The sequence below is a fragment of the Prunus persica genome, chromosome G1 (genome assembly GCF_000346465.2).
Source record: "Prunus persica cultivar Lovell chromosome G1, Prunus_persica_NCBIv2, whole genome shotgun sequence".
NCBI classification, from domain to species: Eukaryota; Viridiplantae; Streptophyta; class Magnoliopsida; order Rosales; family Rosaceae; genus Prunus; species Prunus persica.
In genome coordinates, this window is record NC_034009.1 from 47227598 (window position 1) to 47247466 (window position 19869).

At 36.2% G+C, this 19869-nt stretch overlaps 2 protein-coding genes and 1 pseudogene across 3 annotated transcripts; 1 reads left to right on the plus strand and 2 right to left on the minus strand.

Annotated features, from left to right (window-relative positions):
• LOC18788229 (prolycopene isomerase, chloroplastic) lies at positions 1605-7527 on the minus strand. The gene is made up of 9 exons (XM_007224341.2): positions 6639-7527; positions 5950-6173; positions 5443-5553; positions 5097-5150; positions 4578-4865; positions 3836-4027; positions 3581-3739; positions 3254-3490; positions 1605-2061 (listed from the first exon to the last, which is right to left on the minus strand). The coding sequence occupies exons 1-9, from the start codon at positions 6796-6798 to the stop codon at positions 1747-1749; spliced, it is 1740 nt and encodes a 579-aa protein (XP_007224403.1). The 5' UTR covers positions 6799-7527; the 3' UTR covers positions 1605-1746.
• On the minus strand, positions 7625-15763 carry LOC18791439 (regulator of nonsense transcripts UPF3). Of its 2 annotated transcripts, XM_007221754.2 has the most exons (12): positions 15315-15762; positions 14438-14544; positions 14027-14122; positions 13803-13901; positions 13632-13711; positions 13349-13462; positions 12203-12350; positions 11383-11453; positions 10086-10533; positions 9369-9481; positions 9197-9257; positions 7625-8329 (listed from the first exon to the last, which is right to left on the minus strand). In XM_007221754.2, exons 1-11 carry the CDS (start codon positions 15455-15457, stop codon positions 9219-9221), a joined length of 1458 nt encoding a protein of 485 aa, XP_007221816.1. In that variant the 5' UTR covers positions 15458-15762; the 3' UTR covers positions 7625-8329; positions 9197-9218. The 2 variants fall into 2 exon arrangements, with proteins under 2 accessions (XP_007221816.1, XP_007221815.1); XM_007221753.2 differs by lacking the exon at positions 9197-9257 and having other exon boundaries at positions 15315-15763.
• Positions 17082-18727, plus strand: LOC18792125 (annotated as a pseudogene).

A 19869-nucleotide genomic window follows, 5' to 3' on the forward strand; every position in this document is an offset into this window, starting at 1 on the left:
TACAACACACGACATGTGTGATATTTTGTTATAAAATACCTTGGTGTTATTTTATGGTGAACTACATACTTATAACTTGTATTTATTTTCACAAGTTTACGATGCAAGATTTTATGTCCTTCAAATGTTTCAATAATTAGGGCTCACCAATTTGCATGCATCTCATCAAGACACTTGTAAATTGTAATGCAACTTGTTTTATTCTTTTGCAGGCGGTGCCACGTCACATCAGTAAGCCTTTAGCAGTTGCCGACCAACGCTAATACGCTATCTTTGTTAACAATGTCTCTATTATCGATATCATTATCATCTCGCTCTCTATATTATGATAATAGTAACGTTATATATATAATGTATTCGGATGATAATATTGTACAAATAGTTTTGTGAATACTAGTCTTATCTAAAAGGCTTGTTTATCTCTGTGAAAGAGGGGAATGGCTATCAGAATTCCACAGTATTCACGACTTTAAAGTTTCTTAATCAAATGATTTTTTTTGTATTATCGAACATGAGCGATTTTGTTGACGAATTAATAATTTTATTGAAAGACTCACTAATCAAAATATCTTTATATTCGATAATAAAATGGCTCATGTCATGTTAGATAAGATAGTGAAAGTAGTAAATATTTTATAAGACTATATATATATATATATATATATATATATATAATTTGGTAATAACATGACATGATCCAGCAGCAGCAACAGCAGCAGCAGCAGCAGGACCACTTCAATATGCTAGCTCTCCATCTAAATGGTATTGTGGGTCAACGTCTTCATCATGAGGACGACCGGTAACCTTCCATTATATTGACTTTTTTGTTACTTAATATCATTCATGTATAAATATCTCTTTGCATGCACATAACATTCCATCTCTATATTCATCCAACCCACAGTTTTCATGGTAGAATATCAAAATATGTGTATTCAAATGGTTTAAAGAAGAAAAAAAAAATCAGATATGCATATAAAATTGCTCAAATTTGACGATATTATAATAAGGCCAAATGTAGAGACAATCAAGTATTTTGACTTCCTCACTCCTCATCTTGTCATGTTGAAACGAAAAAGCAATTATTTATTTATTTTTCTAATATTTGATATATTATCATATTATTGAGTTTAAGACCTAAATAACAATTTGTCAACGGGTCTAGCCTATTAGTGAAAAATGATCTTGATTTGCACATTAGTGATCTCAGATTCGAACCCTCATGCCACTTCGACTCCCCATTCCTAATCCTAACTTTGGCAAAAATAAAAAATAAAATCCAATTTAAGTAATAATGTTGTATGATAGTGTTAGTCGAAGCTAAATATGAGTTCTATATTGACTAGCATAAATAAATACCAACAATTTAAGATTGAATTGTGGAACAAGTTATGAATACAGGAATTATGCTATGCCACATATCTAAAAGAAAGAATGTGAAATGATTCGTAGAGCCCACATTAAAATAACAATATGTATCAAGAAAAATAAATATTTGTTTACCAAAAAAATTAAGAAAGAAAAGAAGCAAAATACCTACCGGCAACATAACTTTATATAACATAAAAGGGGACAAAAGAACAAGGCAACAACTCTAGTAATTATTTTAATTTAAATAAAAGGGAACCGCATTTTCTTTCTTTTAATACTCCTCATTTTATGTTTCAACAGTAAATACAGAATATTTTATCATCAACTCAAAATAAAAAATTGTATGAACAATACAAATCTTAGACTACCATGCATTCAAATTCCAATGGCATCAAGAAGTTCAGAGTGTTGAGACACAGAAACTAGTGAATTGGCTACAATGGCACCACTAGCAGCAACTGCAGGGACACCAATGCCAGGAAAAGTAGAATCTCCACAACAATAAAGCTGAGGGATGGAAGTAGAATGCCCTGGGAAAGAGTCTTTACCAGCTTGTATTGCTGGTCCGTATGTTCCTCGGTTCCTTCGGAGAAATCTCTGATGTGTCAATGGAGATCCGACTAACTTAACCTCACATTTCTCTCGGCTAAAGCCAGGACCAACTGCACGCTCCACAGCTCTCCACATAACCTGAATTACAAGTGATGAATCATAAGCAATGGATAAGAAAAATAAAAGAGATCAGAAGTTGTTACAAGTTACAACAGTAACAAATTTGAGATAGGAAAATGATTTAATGAAGTGTAAGAATTGAGCTTAATCAGGTAAGCTTTAAAGGGGCCAGTGGGGAGAAGGTGATATTCAGCCATATGCAAATGTTAGAAAGACTATTTCCTACTGTTGATTTCCAGTTTACATGGAAAGTTTTGCTGAGCTTTGATGGTAAAAACCAACCAGTCGTTTTCGTATTATGCCATCATATATTTAACTAATGGGGTTCCATGTTTTGAGGCATTTTTCAAAGTTGAGGAAAACAAACGAACATGACTGTTGCCATCTCTATCTATATCTCTGACGCGCACACATATAAACAAAAAAACAGAAAGCTGCCATGTGAGCTCATAAGATGCATGCATTTTAACCATGGCAACCTGTCCACACCCAGCAAAGCAGAAGCAGAAAGGAAACAAAGATACACAATTAAATGGGAAAGAAAAAAAAAAGATTTAGGTGTGACGTACCACTGGATTTGTTAAAATCCTGCTAAGAATATAAGAAAGTCTCCCAGATTTTATTCAAATAACTGGTTTTTGTGTTTTGTTATTTTTCTAATTTAAGAATCTTGATCATGACATAACCGACAGGAGGCTAGGCTCTCACTACTTACATAATTGATGGCCAGTGAGTCATAATGGCACCAATGTTATTGCTCATCAACTTGAGAGAAAACTAATGCAATTATGAGTCAAATTTCTTGACCATAGAAATGAACGAACCTTTTTTTTATTTGTTTTGTTTTTTGAGAAAGGAGTTTTGGGCAAGGGGGCTGGGGTGGAAATTATGGCGAAGAATTCAACATCTGAGAAACCACAAAGGAAAATAGAATTTGATTTATCAATTATACACTATCAACATATTGTGCGAGAAGTTGGTGTATATTATATGACGGTTAGGTCTCTATAATTGTATTAGGGGTTATGTTTGGCTTTTCTTTTTGTAAGGCTGCACTATATATATATATATATATTATCTTTTGTTTTGTCTTCTTTGAATTCAATTAATAAGAGTGGCTGTAAGTTTGCAATTGGATTCTACATGATTGGCTCACGCTGCAGAATTAATAAATTGAATGACAATAAATGTAGGTAGCATATGTAAGTACCTCAGATCTCTCAGCTTTGAGCTCTTTGTATGCAGAGCTTTTACGGTCAAATCCTTTCCACAAATCAAAGGGTTCAGTTCCTGGAAGATAAGCATGTAACACATGTTTCCCAGGTGGTGCCAGATCCGGACTTAGTACACTAGGTACAGATATCAAAACAACATTCTGGTCAGCATCCACTCCTCTATCCCAATCATTAACAACTATATGATGAATCCCCAAGTCCTTCCGTACGTCCTGGTTGTTAAGCAGAATTTTGAACACATTATTTGAGAGAGAATTTGGATCATGTTACTACTTATGTCAGCTTCTTATAAGAACACTCACCTCTGCATCAAATCCCAAATGAAGATGCATGAATGATTCACATTGAGGAGTCGTCTTAGTCCTGTCCAGATATGACTTTGGAACAACTTCCTTAGGTAATAGATTTAGAGTGTCCCACATAGAGGCATTGCTAACAACAGCCTTTTTAGCACGTATAAACTGCAGCGTAAATGTTTGTTCGAGTGTTAACATCAAACTAAAAGTAATTCAGTTTAAAGACTTCACAGTATATTTTATCACACATAATTTACTTACTTGACCGCTTCTTAGCTTGACTCCAGTGGCTCGACCATTTTCAACAACAATCTTTTCCACATGACTTCCAAGAGAAATCCGTCCACCAAACTTCTTCAATCCCCGAACAAGACCATCAACAATTGCACCACTTCCATGAAGAGGGTACTCAAGACAGCAGCCTGGCTTATACCATTCCGCAAACATGTAAATCTGAAAAATTGGAAAGAGAAAAAAAAGGTATTATGTGATGCTGTAATCATATGACAACATCTTACATCAAACTTATATATATGTTTAAAACTGGAAATCATATAAATAAGAAACAATGGGATGTAACACTTAACAGATGAGCTAACTCTAAAACAAATGCATTTCAAAGTATCCTAAAAAATAAATAGAACAGTACACTTAGTTGCAATTACAAAAGCTGTACAATTTGTGATATCAAGATGGTAAGATGAAAGATAATTATGTGAATATGTATCAACTTAAGAGTTATAGGGGATTGGTGCTTTGTAGCGGCTATAAACTAACATTTAGCAATAATCAGATATTGTTCACCGCCAAAACCAAAAGTAACCTACCATAGCTAAACATGTAGTTAAAGAATCAGAAAAATCATTAGTTGTGGCTTATTGCATGTAACAAGTTGGACAACAAGCGCAGAACTCTAAACAAGCTTCTAGCAAAGCATATGCTAAGCATAGTTATTATAGCAATCCCTGAGAGATTTCTGTAGGAATTAATGCATATTAGTTACCATCTCTGCTGAAAGTATACCATTAGATTTCACCCCAGCAAGCAAGAAAGCCAATAGGTCCACCCAATTACGTATAAAGGGATCTTTCAGTTCCAATGAGTCAATGATTTCTGAGAATGGTCTGAGAAGCTTTGTGGCACCAAGTGCTCCCTGAGGTCCCATTTGTACAAAAGATTTCAAGAGAGAGGGAGCATATCTTGCAGCGGCAGTGGAAAGAACACCCAAATCCCCTCGGATGGAAAGTGGAGGCAGAGCCATTGCAGCTGCAGACAATGGAAGAATGGCATCCTGTAGAAGAGTTTCATTTTTCCTATGAGAGGTAACCCGAAAGAAAACTGCTGTGACAAGAATATGGAGGTATATGCATAGGTATTTCGTTTTAGAAGAAACCATATATTCCAGTATGAGCTTTCTAAAGGTCAAAGGATACCAACCAATTTTATGATCATTACTTTATCCTTTTTATTTCAAAATATTAAACCTAATTATGTCCACACAAAAATTATTGATGGTACTCACAAGAAGTTTTTTCCATTCTCGAACAGCATTTGCACTTGCATACTTCTCCAGGTCCTGGAAGGGGAAGAAAAACTAAACACAGTCAGTGAAAACTCCTTGACTATAAACTGCTCAGTAAATTATTTCTGGGACAAACAAACCATTAGAAAGAGGTTAGACAGCAACAAAGGGGATAGGAAATAATCTAGCAACACAAGCAATAGGCAAGTTTATTGATTAATGATTAGGTAGCGTCTACTTGTACAGGGTTAAGAATGATCCGAGAGATACAAAAGCATCAATAAGCCTCATAAGCCAAACCAATGATTAAAATGATAAAACCTCAACAATCATAATGAGAATCCACCTTGTAAAATTCTGTGGGGCCAATGCGCGACAGAAATTCACCTTCAGGTAAGTAGACCATCCATGAATCATAACTAGCACAAGGAATTGTCTCACCCAATGCATCAAGAACCTGGAAAATCATCGAATCAGCAAATCATTGGACTCATTTCCAAGTTTTCTTAGACATTGCTTTAAAGTCAACTCTATGAAAAATCTTTTGACTATCTTTCCTCAAAACAGCCTAAAGTTCCAACTTATAATGTACTAAATGAAAGGAAGAAATGTCAGTGTAATGATTACATCAAGTAGTGACCTGGGTCGAGTTAATGCCCACATTCCAAGCAAACTCCCTCAATGATTTTGATCTTGGATTGAAATTTAGACTGCTATTTTATTATATCGATTTTTGTTGTGCTGCAAATTTGTCTATGCTATTAATAGAAAGAAATGAAAGTAAATCTAAAGCAAACCTTGACTGACACTACAAATGAGTCCTCAACAAAAGAAAAATGAAAGAACAAATTACCTGACTAAGAGGATTAGCCTGAGGGCCTTTGGACTGAAAACCAGAGAACAGAGATGGGCCAGAGTCAAATTTAAAGCCTTTAATGTCAAACGAATGAGCAGCACCTCCAGGCAGATCATGACTCTCTAAGACAAGAACATCTTGCTGGTACCTAGCTAAGAGCCCGGCGCAACACAATCCACCGATACCACTTCCAATGACTACAACATCAGCCTCTGGTTTCCCTGCACAATAAATGGAGGCATTTATCAGAAAACTACTGAAACAACCATGGAGAGGAGGACTCAGCCATCTTCAGAAGATCATTGAAAATGTTATGCATCAAAAGACCAGATAATGCAACACTAACTGTCTCATTTCGGCAGTTAGGAAAAGACATTTTAACTGGAAACCATGCATGGAGCGTTTGACACGTCCCATTTCCTTAACCAAGAATCCTTCCTAACCCTCAAACTAAAATCTCAGAAGCTGATTAAGTTGGACATCAGAAAGCAAAACCTCTACCTACCTCAATCTCATTTGCCTAATTCAGATTCAAGAATCCATTTTAGTAATAGAATAGCATTGCACATGATGACATGAAGGAAGCAAAGCAACAAAACTACTACTAAACTACTAAATAATTCAAATTTTTAACTGTAACACTTGGGTGAAGGAAAACCCAGAAGAGTGTGAGAGAGTGAGTCCACCTGGGAAGGATCTCTTTTCTTTGGCAGAGACAGCTCCAGTTGAAGAGGGCACCTGACTGACGGAATTTCGCGCCAAAACGGAATTTCTGACCGTTGAGGAGTTAAAAGTGGGGGAGAGAGGTTTGAAAGACCGAAGAGTATTATTTGGAAATGCTGCCATTACCACCAAAGTTGATAAGCGATAAGAAAAGGACTAGTCCTTTGAGAAGAACACATGCAATGCAATGAAACGAAATGCAAGCTCAGCCTTCTCTTTTCTCAGTACATGTCAATGCTCTCAGTTTTGAGTTTTGAGTGCTTGGTTGGTACTGAAGAGTAGACTTGTAGTTTTGACGCTAACCACGTCCCTAGTTTTCTTTTCTTTGCTTGCTGCTTCCACTTCCACTTCCACTTCTATCTCCATCCATTGATTTATTTGTTATTTTATCCATCAAGTGCAAAGACTTTTTTGGGCCCAAAACTCCAAACTTTTTTAGGCCCTTCATTCTATTTCTTTTCTTCCCAACGATTGCAGGGCAGGCAGTCAAGAACCGTGTCTATTTCTCTACTATCCAGGTCAGAAATAAATAATAATAAAAAAGACACCCTACAAAAGTAGAACAAATCTGATTTATCCTCTCTTTTCTTTTTGAATCTAGGACTGAATTTACAAGATGCAGCAGCTATCCAAAACTCCAGGCAACTCCCGTTCCCGTCCAATTTGAAGTGTATTAATAAGTTGAAATGATTGAAAAGCTAATTTTAAAACCTTAAAAAAAAAAGGGCAAGTCAATCCAGAAGAATGACCGATCAGAAGCCAACAGCCATCAGGCTAGCTGGGTAAAGCAATACAATCTATATGCTGCGAAGAGTCATCTCCCAAGTTTGCAAAACAATGCCTTCGGCGAGCGTGAGAGAGAGAGGCAACACAAATTATGTTCCGGTAATTAAAACACTACCACAACCTGTATTCAATCTCATATAACAGCACACAGAGAGAGAGAGGCAACACAAACTATGTTCTGCAATTAAAAGCACTACACTCTGTATACAATCTCATTCATATAACAGCAAAGCAATGTCTCCGTTAAAACAAGGTGAAACACTGCCAAAACATTGCCAAAACATAGACCCAACCAATCAGTCTATATCAACTCCAATTACAGTCAACCACCGGCCATCAATTGCAAAAGGGCTGAAGTTGTCTTCTATTCAAAACAAAACCCCTTCAGAGTACTGGAGAAGATACCAGGGCCTTTAAACAATGCTAACTCGTAGAAATAAACAAACTTTAAAGCCGTATATAGTGCTCCGCTTTTATATTTACAGTTTAACTAATGGACGACATCATCCACCTATAAAACCTAAATATCCTGATAACCAGTCAAGGGCAAGAATGACTATCCATAACTCTTCTGAGAGGAACCCGTTGGTGTGGGCGCCGTGATAAAAACTGTGTTGTTATATACGTTAATGATGCTGATGTGTTTTTCTGTTTTTCCTTTTCCCTCCTATTTCCATGCTGTCAACACAAACATGCGCTTTCTTCAAACCCATAATATATTTATATACCCACATCTCTCCCTCATTCAGTATGGTTTTCCAAAAGATGCTGAAACTTCGTTTACACCTGGTAATCCGTCCAGAAAAACAGACAGCCTCAGGCCAATGCAACATGCATGCTACGAAGGTTCAAGTAGCCAAACATCACACTGCAAAGTAATAAACATATAGCCAATATAAGTCATTTATAAAAGACAAAATCCCAGCTAAGCCTCTTGTAAAATGAGCCTTTTGGCCCCTTTTCTCCAATTCTTGCGACACATACTAAATCATGCATACATTGATTTCTTAATTACCTAGCACATATACCATGTGAACACAATATCTATTATATTATCTTTAATGCTGGTAGAGCATCAATGGATTAACAATGTCAGACTGTAAAAAGAGATTCCCAAGCCAAGGAAAACATACAGCAGCTGAGAGAAGCCTCTGGAAAGACATGAAACTTTAAAAGAAACTAGAGTTCGTTATCAAACTCATGTAGTCGTGTATGCAGGAGTTCTAAAAATGGTAGCATTAACAACTATTGCAATCCATGAAACCAGGGTTTCATCAACATCAGGCACTCGTTGAGAATATCAATTTATTGAGATTACATTCATGGACACTTTTTATGTCAGATTGTCAGCATATTTATGAACTTCTACAGAGACAACTCAATTTTTTAAATAGTAACTTCTCTGAAATTTGGGATGCTGAAAAGACAATTAAAAATCAAAGTTTTAGAGAAACAGCGAAAGTAACCTATTAGTGAAAAGACGAGAAATTAGGCTTAGGTGGGAGCGACATATGCATCATAATTTCTAGACAACAAAAGGTGCCCAAATGAAAGTAGAAGGTAAAACACCAAGAGACAGACAAAGACTAGCGGAAAAGAAGGAATAGAAAAATTCTAAAAAGTTGGATTTAATACAAGATACTGCGTAAAATACAAAACAATGGAACGACGGAGTACTCATATGATGATGATGATGATATAAAATTGAGCCAAAATTAATCTTCCAAGAGCTTACCAATGCAAGAAAAAAAAAATCCTTAAGAACCAGAACTTGACTTCTGAACCCACACTTGTTTCTGCACACACATTAAGTAAATGTTTCACTACCTATACCACAATGAGTAAAAAAAACAAGATACTGACTACTGAATGCACGTAAGCAAGCATGCAAAACAAAGTTGAAGCACCTCATGGGAGCCATAGCCTCTTTTTGAATGTTTTCCTTCACCTGCAACCGGTGAGCCATCAAGATCCTTAACACCATGTGTTGTTCCTCGGCGACCATGATGTTTATGGCAGCCTACATCAAATATCAGCAATGTCCAAATGATTACTACATCAATCAAAATGCACCAACACAGATGCATAGATGTTTTGATGTGCAAAAACATTTGTGAATCATATAGAAACATCGTTTAAAATCAAAGTTCCCAAAAACAAAATGACCTAAAAGAATGATTGCTATGTCCAGTTGCAAAGACACTACCAAGGACCAAGGACCAGTTGCTAGTCAAAATAGTAGATACCTGATCAAATAAATAGCTTTTTAAGTTTCATACATTAGGTTTTTCTTCTCATATTTCCGTTTTCTCTCTTAAATGTTTAATACAGAAATTTTGTCAATCTCTCCGTCCATATTTGTGTTTTTGGACACTCAACGTTGCCCCCCCAACATGGACTCATATCTCCACGACTTCCTAAAACATAGCAATTTACAATTAGACTTAGAACACAGTGACAACACACAAAACTATGCCTCATAATCTCTTAAAAGTTTCAACAATAATTTTTGCTACATCTGTCCACAATATGATCAAATATTCATGGCATGGAATATAAACATTGATCTGAAGAGTACCCAGCAGTGTAACCCTAAAAAAAAATTCTTTGAATATAAGTCACACCTTCTGAAGAATCTAGCAGTGAGTGAGCAGGTTGAAATGCAGATGACAAAGACTCATCACTTGCAGATGATCCATCTAAACGATTTAGAGGAGTCCATACAACACGATCAGGTCTCTCCTTATTCCTTATCCGTTTCTCCTGCTTCTCGCTACAAATACCATGCAAGTCATTCCCAACAATATTATAATCTGGAGCGCCATTTGTATCCTTTAAAATCAATTGCACGTGTTGGGACCGAGGAGGTCGTTTGTCCCTATCTGAATTCGAAGTCTGGATTTGTTGCGCAGAGTAAATCCCAGAAGACTGACTTTGACGTGCATCCTTGTTTAGAAGTATTCCTCTTATAATCCTCCCATTTTCTTGACGGCGCAGGTTTTGTTTCAGCGCAATTGTACCACCCATGTTTTTAGCAGATGAACTCTGCTGCTGTGACATGTTCGCCGGAACCTGCACAAGGAGTTTGAGACATGAACAGATGTCAAAAGAGGCCAAATCACTTGGAGTGCAAGGTCTTCAGCCAGTTTTTGTGCTTTGCCGTATTTATTAGATGAACATATTCTTTGCACCAGCTATAGTTGATTTTTAAGAATAAAATGCTTAAAAATTGATATATAAATACCTAGACTTTCCAGAGGAAAATGCACATAATAAATAACTCATGCAAACTAAGTGCCATGCTCAGTTGTAGGTTGATATCATTTCTATAAATGATACTACAATACAACCCACGATATAATTTAGCATATTGAAGCTGTCACCCCAGTGCACTATATCCAACTTGAGTATATATTCCAGTCTAGACAGTAGCTATGTACGTCTTTATGACTAATTATATGCAGCCATAGCCACTATTTCACATCTGAGTCTAGCGGAAAATGATGTCATGATATGCAAAAAAAAGTACACTAGGATGTAAATTGTAACTGTCATCATCTAGCATATTAACAAAACTACATAGGTACATAGAAATAAACCCTCTCAACCCACCTGCCACCTATGTGCACTATATCCAACTAGATTAAATACTCCAGTCTAGACAGCAGCTAAGCACACGTCTTTATGGCTAGAGTCCATAGCCCCTATTTTCCACAATCACATCTGAGTCTAGAGGGAAATTATCTCACGATGTGGAAAAAGCAAACTGGGATGTACATTTTAACTGCCATCACCTAGCATCTTAGCAGAACCATATTGCAACATACAAATAAACTCTCTCCACCCACCATTGAAAATAAACATATGTAAAACAAAACGAGAACCTAGTAAATGAGATTGAGCAGTATGAAAAAGGTTTACATGAGTTATCTCCCTCTCTTTCCCTTTCAGAAGCAGGATTTTCTTTTTCACAGCATCAGCACCAGAAACTCCTGAAATAAGAGAAGAGGTGCTAAACAATTAAAGATAAAAATAAAAATAAAAACAAGTCACTGTCAGAAGAGATTCAGAAAATAAATAAATAAAACTAAAAAAGCTTCACAATCCAGTACCACAAATGCCCAAAACACGGAAATATGACTGATACAAATAATTTCTACCTCGAAACAAGTATTTCAATGAGGGAGGATAAGAAACATACATATTCAAAGTGTGTAGGGATGCAAAGATAAGCTTGCAACTGCAGAACTGCCATTTTTCTCTAACTAAAATTAAAAGTATATCAAACTAAATGAAAAAATTGAAACGGGAAAATCTACAAACAATAGAATTTCTTTGCTATCAAATGCTCAAAAAAAAAATTTGCATCAACCAAATCAAACTATAACCAAAATATGACCAACCTTCCAATCTTTATGAAATAAAAACCTTAAGTTCCATATATGAACAAAAGTGCAAAGTCCACCAGGCCTATGAGGAATTGATTGGAAGGAAAAGTATAGTTCTTGCAACATAATCGCAAGACCCAGAAAAACGAAAAGGAAAAGAACCCCTACGTAAAATGTTAGGAAGTTTAAAAGAGTTACTAAAAGTTATAATTATTCCCCTTCATAGACAAGGAAACCCATTGTATGATCAGACATGAGTGCAGGAGTGCTAGTTTGTACAAGTCATATTCTAATTAGGGCAAATAATGCCTACTCATCAGCAAAAAACACTTCCAAACAATCCAATATCATACCACTCTCCTCTTCCAAAACGTGAGTTCCAGCTGCAGATGCCAAAGTGACAGACTTTTCAGAAGGTTGCTGATCATCGCGCTTGGGTACCAGAATGTAAGTTGACTTGTCTTTGGCACTGGTGTTCTTTCTGGCATCCCTCAAAACATACTGCCAATCAGACAGGACATATTAATTCCCTTAAACCAAAATTTGACAAGCAATCAATTATGGATGCTCAAGTCTTCAAATCAAACTAGGAACTGTGAGAAAATGAAAAATAAGAAACATCGGAGACCTCATAGACCTCCCACCTACAAGAAAATAAAATAATGTAAAACCCCAGAGTAAGGTAAAAAAATTCCAGCTGGAAGAGGACAAGACATACAAAAATCAATAAAAAAATACCTACCAGTTCCAGAAGTACTAAGAAAATCAATAAAAATATTCAAAATTTTGAAATACAAACGATACCACCAAAAAATAAAAAATAAAAAATTATCCTTCTAAATTCTATCTGTTCTACATTTTGAACAATGACATGATATATACATGAGTTGTGATCAAATATGATCACTAAATAATTTCATAGACCTCATGTTATTATAATATTCAAAGAACAAAAACAGAAAATGGGATTGCGATTGCAACTACACGCACTAATGCAGAATGTATTTGTTTGATTCCAGTGAAACTCCGGTCATTACAAGTTGACGAATATCGACCCTTCTATTTGGTTACGAGCCTGTATAAGGCCTTAATGAAGCTGTCATCAGAAATATCGAGGAAGAGTCTGGCCAAGGCAATTTCTTAACACCTGAAGAACCATTGTTTAAGGTAGATGAATACCAGACTTGATCTTATTGGAAAATGTAGTCAAGGAGCATCGAGCGAGAAATGAGAAGGGATAAGTTTTAACTTTTAAGATTAATTCAAAAAGGCTATAACTATGTTAACTGAAATTTCCTAGATGATGTGATGGAAAGTAAAGATTTTCAAACCAGGTGGAGGTTTTGGATCACTGGGTTTTCGAGATCAATTAATTTCAAGCCCAATTAATAAGAGGCCAAGAGTGAGATTTGCCACTCATACAGTTATTTGTTCAGAAAAAAACAACAGCATATATAATTGTGATTTCACGAACTTCACATGCACGAAAACACAAGTACCATTGTGGCAGAATTTCTTTTCCTCTCAGAACCTCGTTTGCTCGTGGCTAAACTTGGACTTCTAGATGATGGTCCACCAGCTCTTCTGCTCGTTTTACCATTAGTCAGCGACCTCTGTCGTGAAACATGAAATATGTTCAGAAAATCATCAATTATTATTAGCAAAAATTCAATTCCAACCATTTCTTAGAGCACTATGCAATCAAACATGTAATGCTGAAAGTAATATTTTCCACTAATCAATTAGTTTCCTAATCTTTGGTAATATAGGCTATAAAAGCACCCGAGATCCAGCCTTGGAAGCCCTTTTCTGACGAACAAAGTCCATTAATGGTGTAACTATGGGAGCATCCTTTCCGGCACCTGCAAGAAGAAAAGGTAATTTAAAAGTACAATAAAAGGAATTTTTTTCTCTTTTGTAAATATGACTATTTAAGTAATCTGTCTGACTAACCAGAACGCTCTGCTTCTCTTCTCTCCAATTGTATCTCCGCACTAGGAAGATTCTCAGCAGGCTTTGCAAGAAATTCAAGAAACTCCAGATACTCGGGATCTAGATGTTCATCAAGTAAATACTTGTACTTACTAACAGGAAAATGATTGTATATATAAGTCTGCATGCAACAAACGATAGCTGCTAAATTTTCTTTCAAGGAATGTTAAATATTAACTTAGTACCTCTGAATATGGTTCCTTCACGACCATCCTTCTTAGACCACTGTTTTGGAACGCGTTGTGAAGGAGCATACTCAACAATAACTTTAAATTGACTGCCTGGAAATGGAAAATAAATACTCTTAAAATTCCATGTCTTATATCAGATTGTGAAAGGTTCCTGAGTCAAATAGAAAATAATGAAGACTTTATGAGAACATAAGATAAGTCTTTCAAGAATACTCAGCAGTTTATAGACTTTCTGAGCTGCATCATTACGCACCCTGAGTTAGAAGTGTGTCTTAGCTAAAGGAAATTTCATAAATAAATATTAAAAAAATACGCATAGGTTGAATACAGAGATATTCAACAAGACTCCTTGCAAGACAATTGATGTGTCTAATAGATCTCCTCAAAAGCAAGCTTAAACAGTACCCTTCTCATTAACAAACAGATGACCATCAAAGAATTCAGCAAACTCAATAACATCCTCTGGCCTCTTCAAATCAATGTAGGCTCTAGAATATGACGGATTCTTTTGGCTGAAAATTTTAATTCAAGAAAAAATAAATTAGATAATCGTCTATCCTGCAGAATCTTCTTTAAACATTTAAAAGCTCAAGTATGACAACAATAATACTTATACCATCATGATTACAGAGATAACCCATAAATGGAACTTTCCAGATTAGAACAAGGATCCCTGCTATTTATAAAAGTAAAAAATAAATCCCCCAGCAAAGAAGAAACAGTCAGAATAAAGGATTCTTAGGACATCACATATAGAGTGAGGACTCTTATTGGAAGCAGACCCTTAGAATAAAAGAAAAAATGCAAGAATTTTGGAAGTTGCCAAAACACAGTAGCTGTGAAACATTGCACTGTTTTCTGAATCGTGCAACCAGATATGTGAAAAAACGTTCAATTGGTGATGCCAACTATAACACTGTTTTCTTTCCATAATAAATCAAATTTAAGAAACCAAAATTGGAAAAGAATGATACATTCAACAATAAGCTGCAAGCGCCATAAAAAAATAAGGTTAAAACACGTATTTCATTTGCGATTATATGTTTATGAATATCATGGGAGCAATTAGAACAACCCACCCACTACTCTCGCGCAATTCCAAGTAGCATTAAACTAAGGTACTGACAAACCATGACTTGATAACATGAACTAAAGCAAACCCACAGACACATACATTCCCCATTTTACGGTCTCTATAGCAGATTTAAGCAAACCAAAAACAGCTAAACAAGTCTAAATTCAAGTAAAACCAAAAACAGAAACTTCGCTAAAAATCCCTAACCTTCTCTTCCCGGGACGGAAAGCGACCCAGTTGTAGCGGCCAGAAAAGAAAACGTCGATTTGTTCCACAAGTGAAGTTTGCGAAATCGAAGGCGGCAAGTGCCGTAGCACCACCTTGGTTCGATCCAACTGGTCCTTCAACATTTCAGCCCCAAAAAGAAAAACCCTAGAAACTAACTAAACCTATGCAGAGCCGAACGGTTTTAGAAAAAATTGTTTTAAAAAAGACACCAAAATCTCCGTTAGATTACATCTTCTTGCCGTGGAAAGAGAATTGATCGAGGTCGATTTCGAACCCTAATTCTCAATTGAACCCCCATTCACCAATCGCCATGCATGAAAAGCTGTAGACGCAGAGTGAGTTCGAAAACGGTTGTGTTTTGGTTTGGGCTTTCAAGACTCTCTCTCTGGGTTTTTTGAGTACGAAGAATTGATACAGTAGGGAGTATGCGTACGTGGACTTGTCCTATGTGAAACCTGGTACTAGCGGCATAACACGCACATTTTAATGCGTAGCAAAACCTCGAATAAATAAAGTTGCTACTCAAAAAAATAACTAAAAAATCATGATATTTTTTGTTGTTGAAATACTGACTATAAGATCTAAAAATTTGTCAAGTATTGAACTCTGATTTATTTTTAAGATTTTAAAAAAATTGAAATTAAAAATTTGAAATTCTAGATTCTCAAATTGAAATTAACAAAAGGAAAAGGAAAAAAAAAAAATTAGAGCCAATCTGATTTGAAATATGTGAGTCAGTGAGTAAGGATGTCATAAATATCCGCCGAGCCGAGTCCCAACCCTAATGAGGGGAGATTTCATGGCTATGGCTATGGAAGAACAAGAGTACACTATCTTCCATTCCTAAACGTCTCTGCTTTTTATGTTTTTGAAATTACCTGTAGGATGACTAAAAATGCCTAGAAGGGGTGAATAGGCCAATTTAAGATTATATTATAATCAATAAACAAAAAATAAACTTCGGTAGCAAGATTGATAAGAACATAAAATAAAGAACACGCAGAGAATTATTTTACGTGGTAAAACCCCACATCTGGGGAAAATCCACGGGACTCCTCAGTCCAACACAAATCCACTACAGAACGATGATTACAAAAAGTTCTTACACACTTATCCTAGACACATTCTAGATAATGTTTACCGACTTCTTTGTAACTCAACTTCTGTCACAGGATGATCTTCGACATTCTTTATGTTGAACGCAATACTGGTCACGATTGTTTCAAGCTTACCGAAGGATAAACGTTATAAACGTCTTGGTGCCCTTAACCGTATGAGACATTGACATGCATATGTATACAATATAAATGATGAAAAAATTTGATAAATCACAAAGCAACTAGAAGCCCTTGATGAATTACCGAGAAAAATAAGTACATAAGCTTTTCCAAAAACAGATTCAATATGCTCAAAAATTCATGCGTTGAAAAGCTGCATGTAAAAAGGAACAACAATCCTTTTTATTCAAAGCAAGTTTCTCTACCTGGAGAGAAACTCCATGTCACGTCACTACACTTCCAAAGCAACTATAAGACCCATTCAACTAAGACTTCTAAACCTGATACAGTGAGTGCACTATAGGAAGTAATTTTTGTATGTTGGGTGCATTTACTTTCCTTGCACGAGAAGGATTCTTATATTGAATAATTGTTTTACTGATTTCCTATTGTAAATAAAATTAAAAGTTATTACTTTTCTTAACCTACAAATTTTATTGTATTATAAATATGGTAAAAAATTGTCACAAACAATATTTTCGGATATAGGAAACCTATTTCCCTCCAATATAGCTTCAACCTCTCTCTCTGCTTCTGTAAATATCAAATCTCCAATATGGTTTCGGCGGCCGGTTCAACCCCAGAGAACCCGCAACTGATTTAGTTCCTGAGCTCAGTCCTCTGGCAGCGGGGCCCCTCTGCCCTCCCTTACTCCGAAGACACCAAATGCCTCATCCGCATGCACCTCATCTCTCTCACCTCTAAGTACCCTTGCCTCAACCCCAAAACGGCAACGTTCACCCACAACGACGGTCGTTCCGTCAACCTCTTCCAGGTCGACGGCACCATCCCCATGTCATTTCACAACGTCACCTACAACATCCATGTCATCATCTGGCTCACGGAGTCCTACCCCCATCACTCGACATGCATCTACATCAACCCCACGTGCGACATGGTCATCAAGCGCCTTCATGCCCACGTCAACCCCTCTGGTTTGGTTTCCATCCCTTAGGCCATCTCCAACCCAATGACCTAAACCCAAAATATTGCCCAAAATCTCTCCCAACCCAAGAAAATGAAAGACTCAAAATTTGGAAAAACCTAAATTTGGATCCAAATATGGGTCCAAGTATTGCATGGACCCAACACTATTCAACGGAGCCCACTGCACCTAAAACAGCTTCATGTGCACAACATCTGACATGGGCCCCAGCTGACTTGTTGGACTGTTGCTGTTTGGCTACTTGTCCAGCCACTTGTCAAGTTGCTGTTTGTCTGCTTGTACAATTGAATTTGGTTTATTTTTATTTTTATTCTAAATGTAACTTAAATCAACGATCTAGATTAAATCTAAACTATTTAAATGGTATATAAAAAGATCCAGGGCTGAAATTTAAATCCAATGGCCAAAACAATATTTTAAATTAATCTAGGTCAAATTATATTTGTGGAATTTCAATTTTTTTTAGGTCAAATTGTTCAAAAATTTTAATTATGAAGTTTATTTAAAGAGATTGAACGAAGAAAATTTATCCCTAAAAAAAAAAATTAGACTTAAACCATTCTTAAACAATTTAATTAAGTTGTGGACTTAAATTTCAGTCCGGAAGGTTGGAAGAAAAAACAATTTGAGTCCGGGCAAAATCCAAATAGTTAATTTTTGGAGGGGGGAAATTTGGGTTTAGCCTCTCATAGGTTGGAGAAGGCCTTATCTGCACAATTGGGTTTACCCAAGTGCCAATCTTGTCGAGCTCACGGAGAGTCTCAGAGCTGTCTTTGGTCAAGACTCACCTTTCTTCTCTATGCATAGGCCCAATCCTAATCCCGAACTCAGTCCAAACCCTAGCCCTGGTCATTCCTTCTCGGCAATTTAGCGAGGCTCGGTTACTCCTGCCCGCCTCGCGATCCCTAAAAAGAGTACTCGCCGTCCCTTTATGGAAGTAGCAGGTCGTTTTATGGGGTTCAGATCGACGTATTCAAGCGAAAGTTGATCAATAAGCTTGTGGAGATGGTGCACGGGATGTGGCTGGGTTGAGGAAGACAAGGGAGGCAGAAAAGGAAGGCTTGTTCAATGCGCAGGCCGAGCTGAGGCAACGGTTTGAGTAGCTTAACAAAGGTTTGGTGGACGAGAAGGAAATTGCTTTTAGACTTGAAGAAGTGACTCGTGAGTGAATCAGTGGATCATTGTAATACAAATGTTATATTTTCTTTCTAGTTATATTCCTGTAAAAAAATATATACATATTTTCTATATTAATTGTTTTCACAATTTTTCTTTAGTGACGGTTTCTCCATATTTATATAAGAATATCATATATAGTCATTACTCCTAGATTCTCAATTGTGAAATTTTTTGTATATGATTAACTGGGTCTCTCTCTCTGTGATAGGATTCTTTCAAGACAGGACAACAAAACAACAGGACAAATAGACGTGTTTAGCATGCTAATGGACACTAATAAAACAATCTTTTTTTTTTCCTTTAGGGTTATTTGTAGTAATGGTCCCTTAACTATATTCGAAGTTACACTTTGGTCACTCAACTCAAATATTAGTTGCAGAGGTCACTCAATTGGGTGTTGTGTTGCACCATTAGTCCCTACCGTCAAGTCTCTCTAACGGTAGGGACTAATGGTGCAACACAACTCCTAATTGAGTGACCTCTATAACTATTTTTTAGAGTTGAGTGACCAAAATATAACTCTGAGTATAGTTGAGGGATCATTGCTACAAATAATCCTAATTGAAAAGTCACATTTGCCCATCAATAATCTAAGAGATGCTTGTCATGTCATCATTTTAAACAAAAAAAGTCACAAACTTGATGGTAAAGACTAATGGTGCAACACAACACCCAATTGAGTGACCTTTGCAACTAATATTTGAGTTGAGTGACCAAAATGTAATTTCGAGTATAGTTGAGAGATCATTGCTACGAATAACCCTTTCTTTTAAGAAGGGCAAGAGATGTCAATTCACAAATAATGAAACTAACATCTTCAGCAAGAACACGGGTCAACCAACTAGGTTTCTCTTCAATCCATGTTACATAATTTGTGCAAACAACTTGGTTACACGGGAAAATGCTCCATAAAGAAGAATTTGAGTTTATACTACTCAAGAAAAACGCAATAGACGATGGTAAAAAATCGTCGTCTTTTGAATATCAAACTACGAAATGTCGTTAATTAGTTGTGAAGATACAATTTTGTTACCATAAAACTGAATAAAACCGTCATCTAATAAGTTCTTTTGACCCGTCTCTCTAATTTTTCTAATTTTTTAATTTTTTTTATTTGTAATTTTGGGACTTA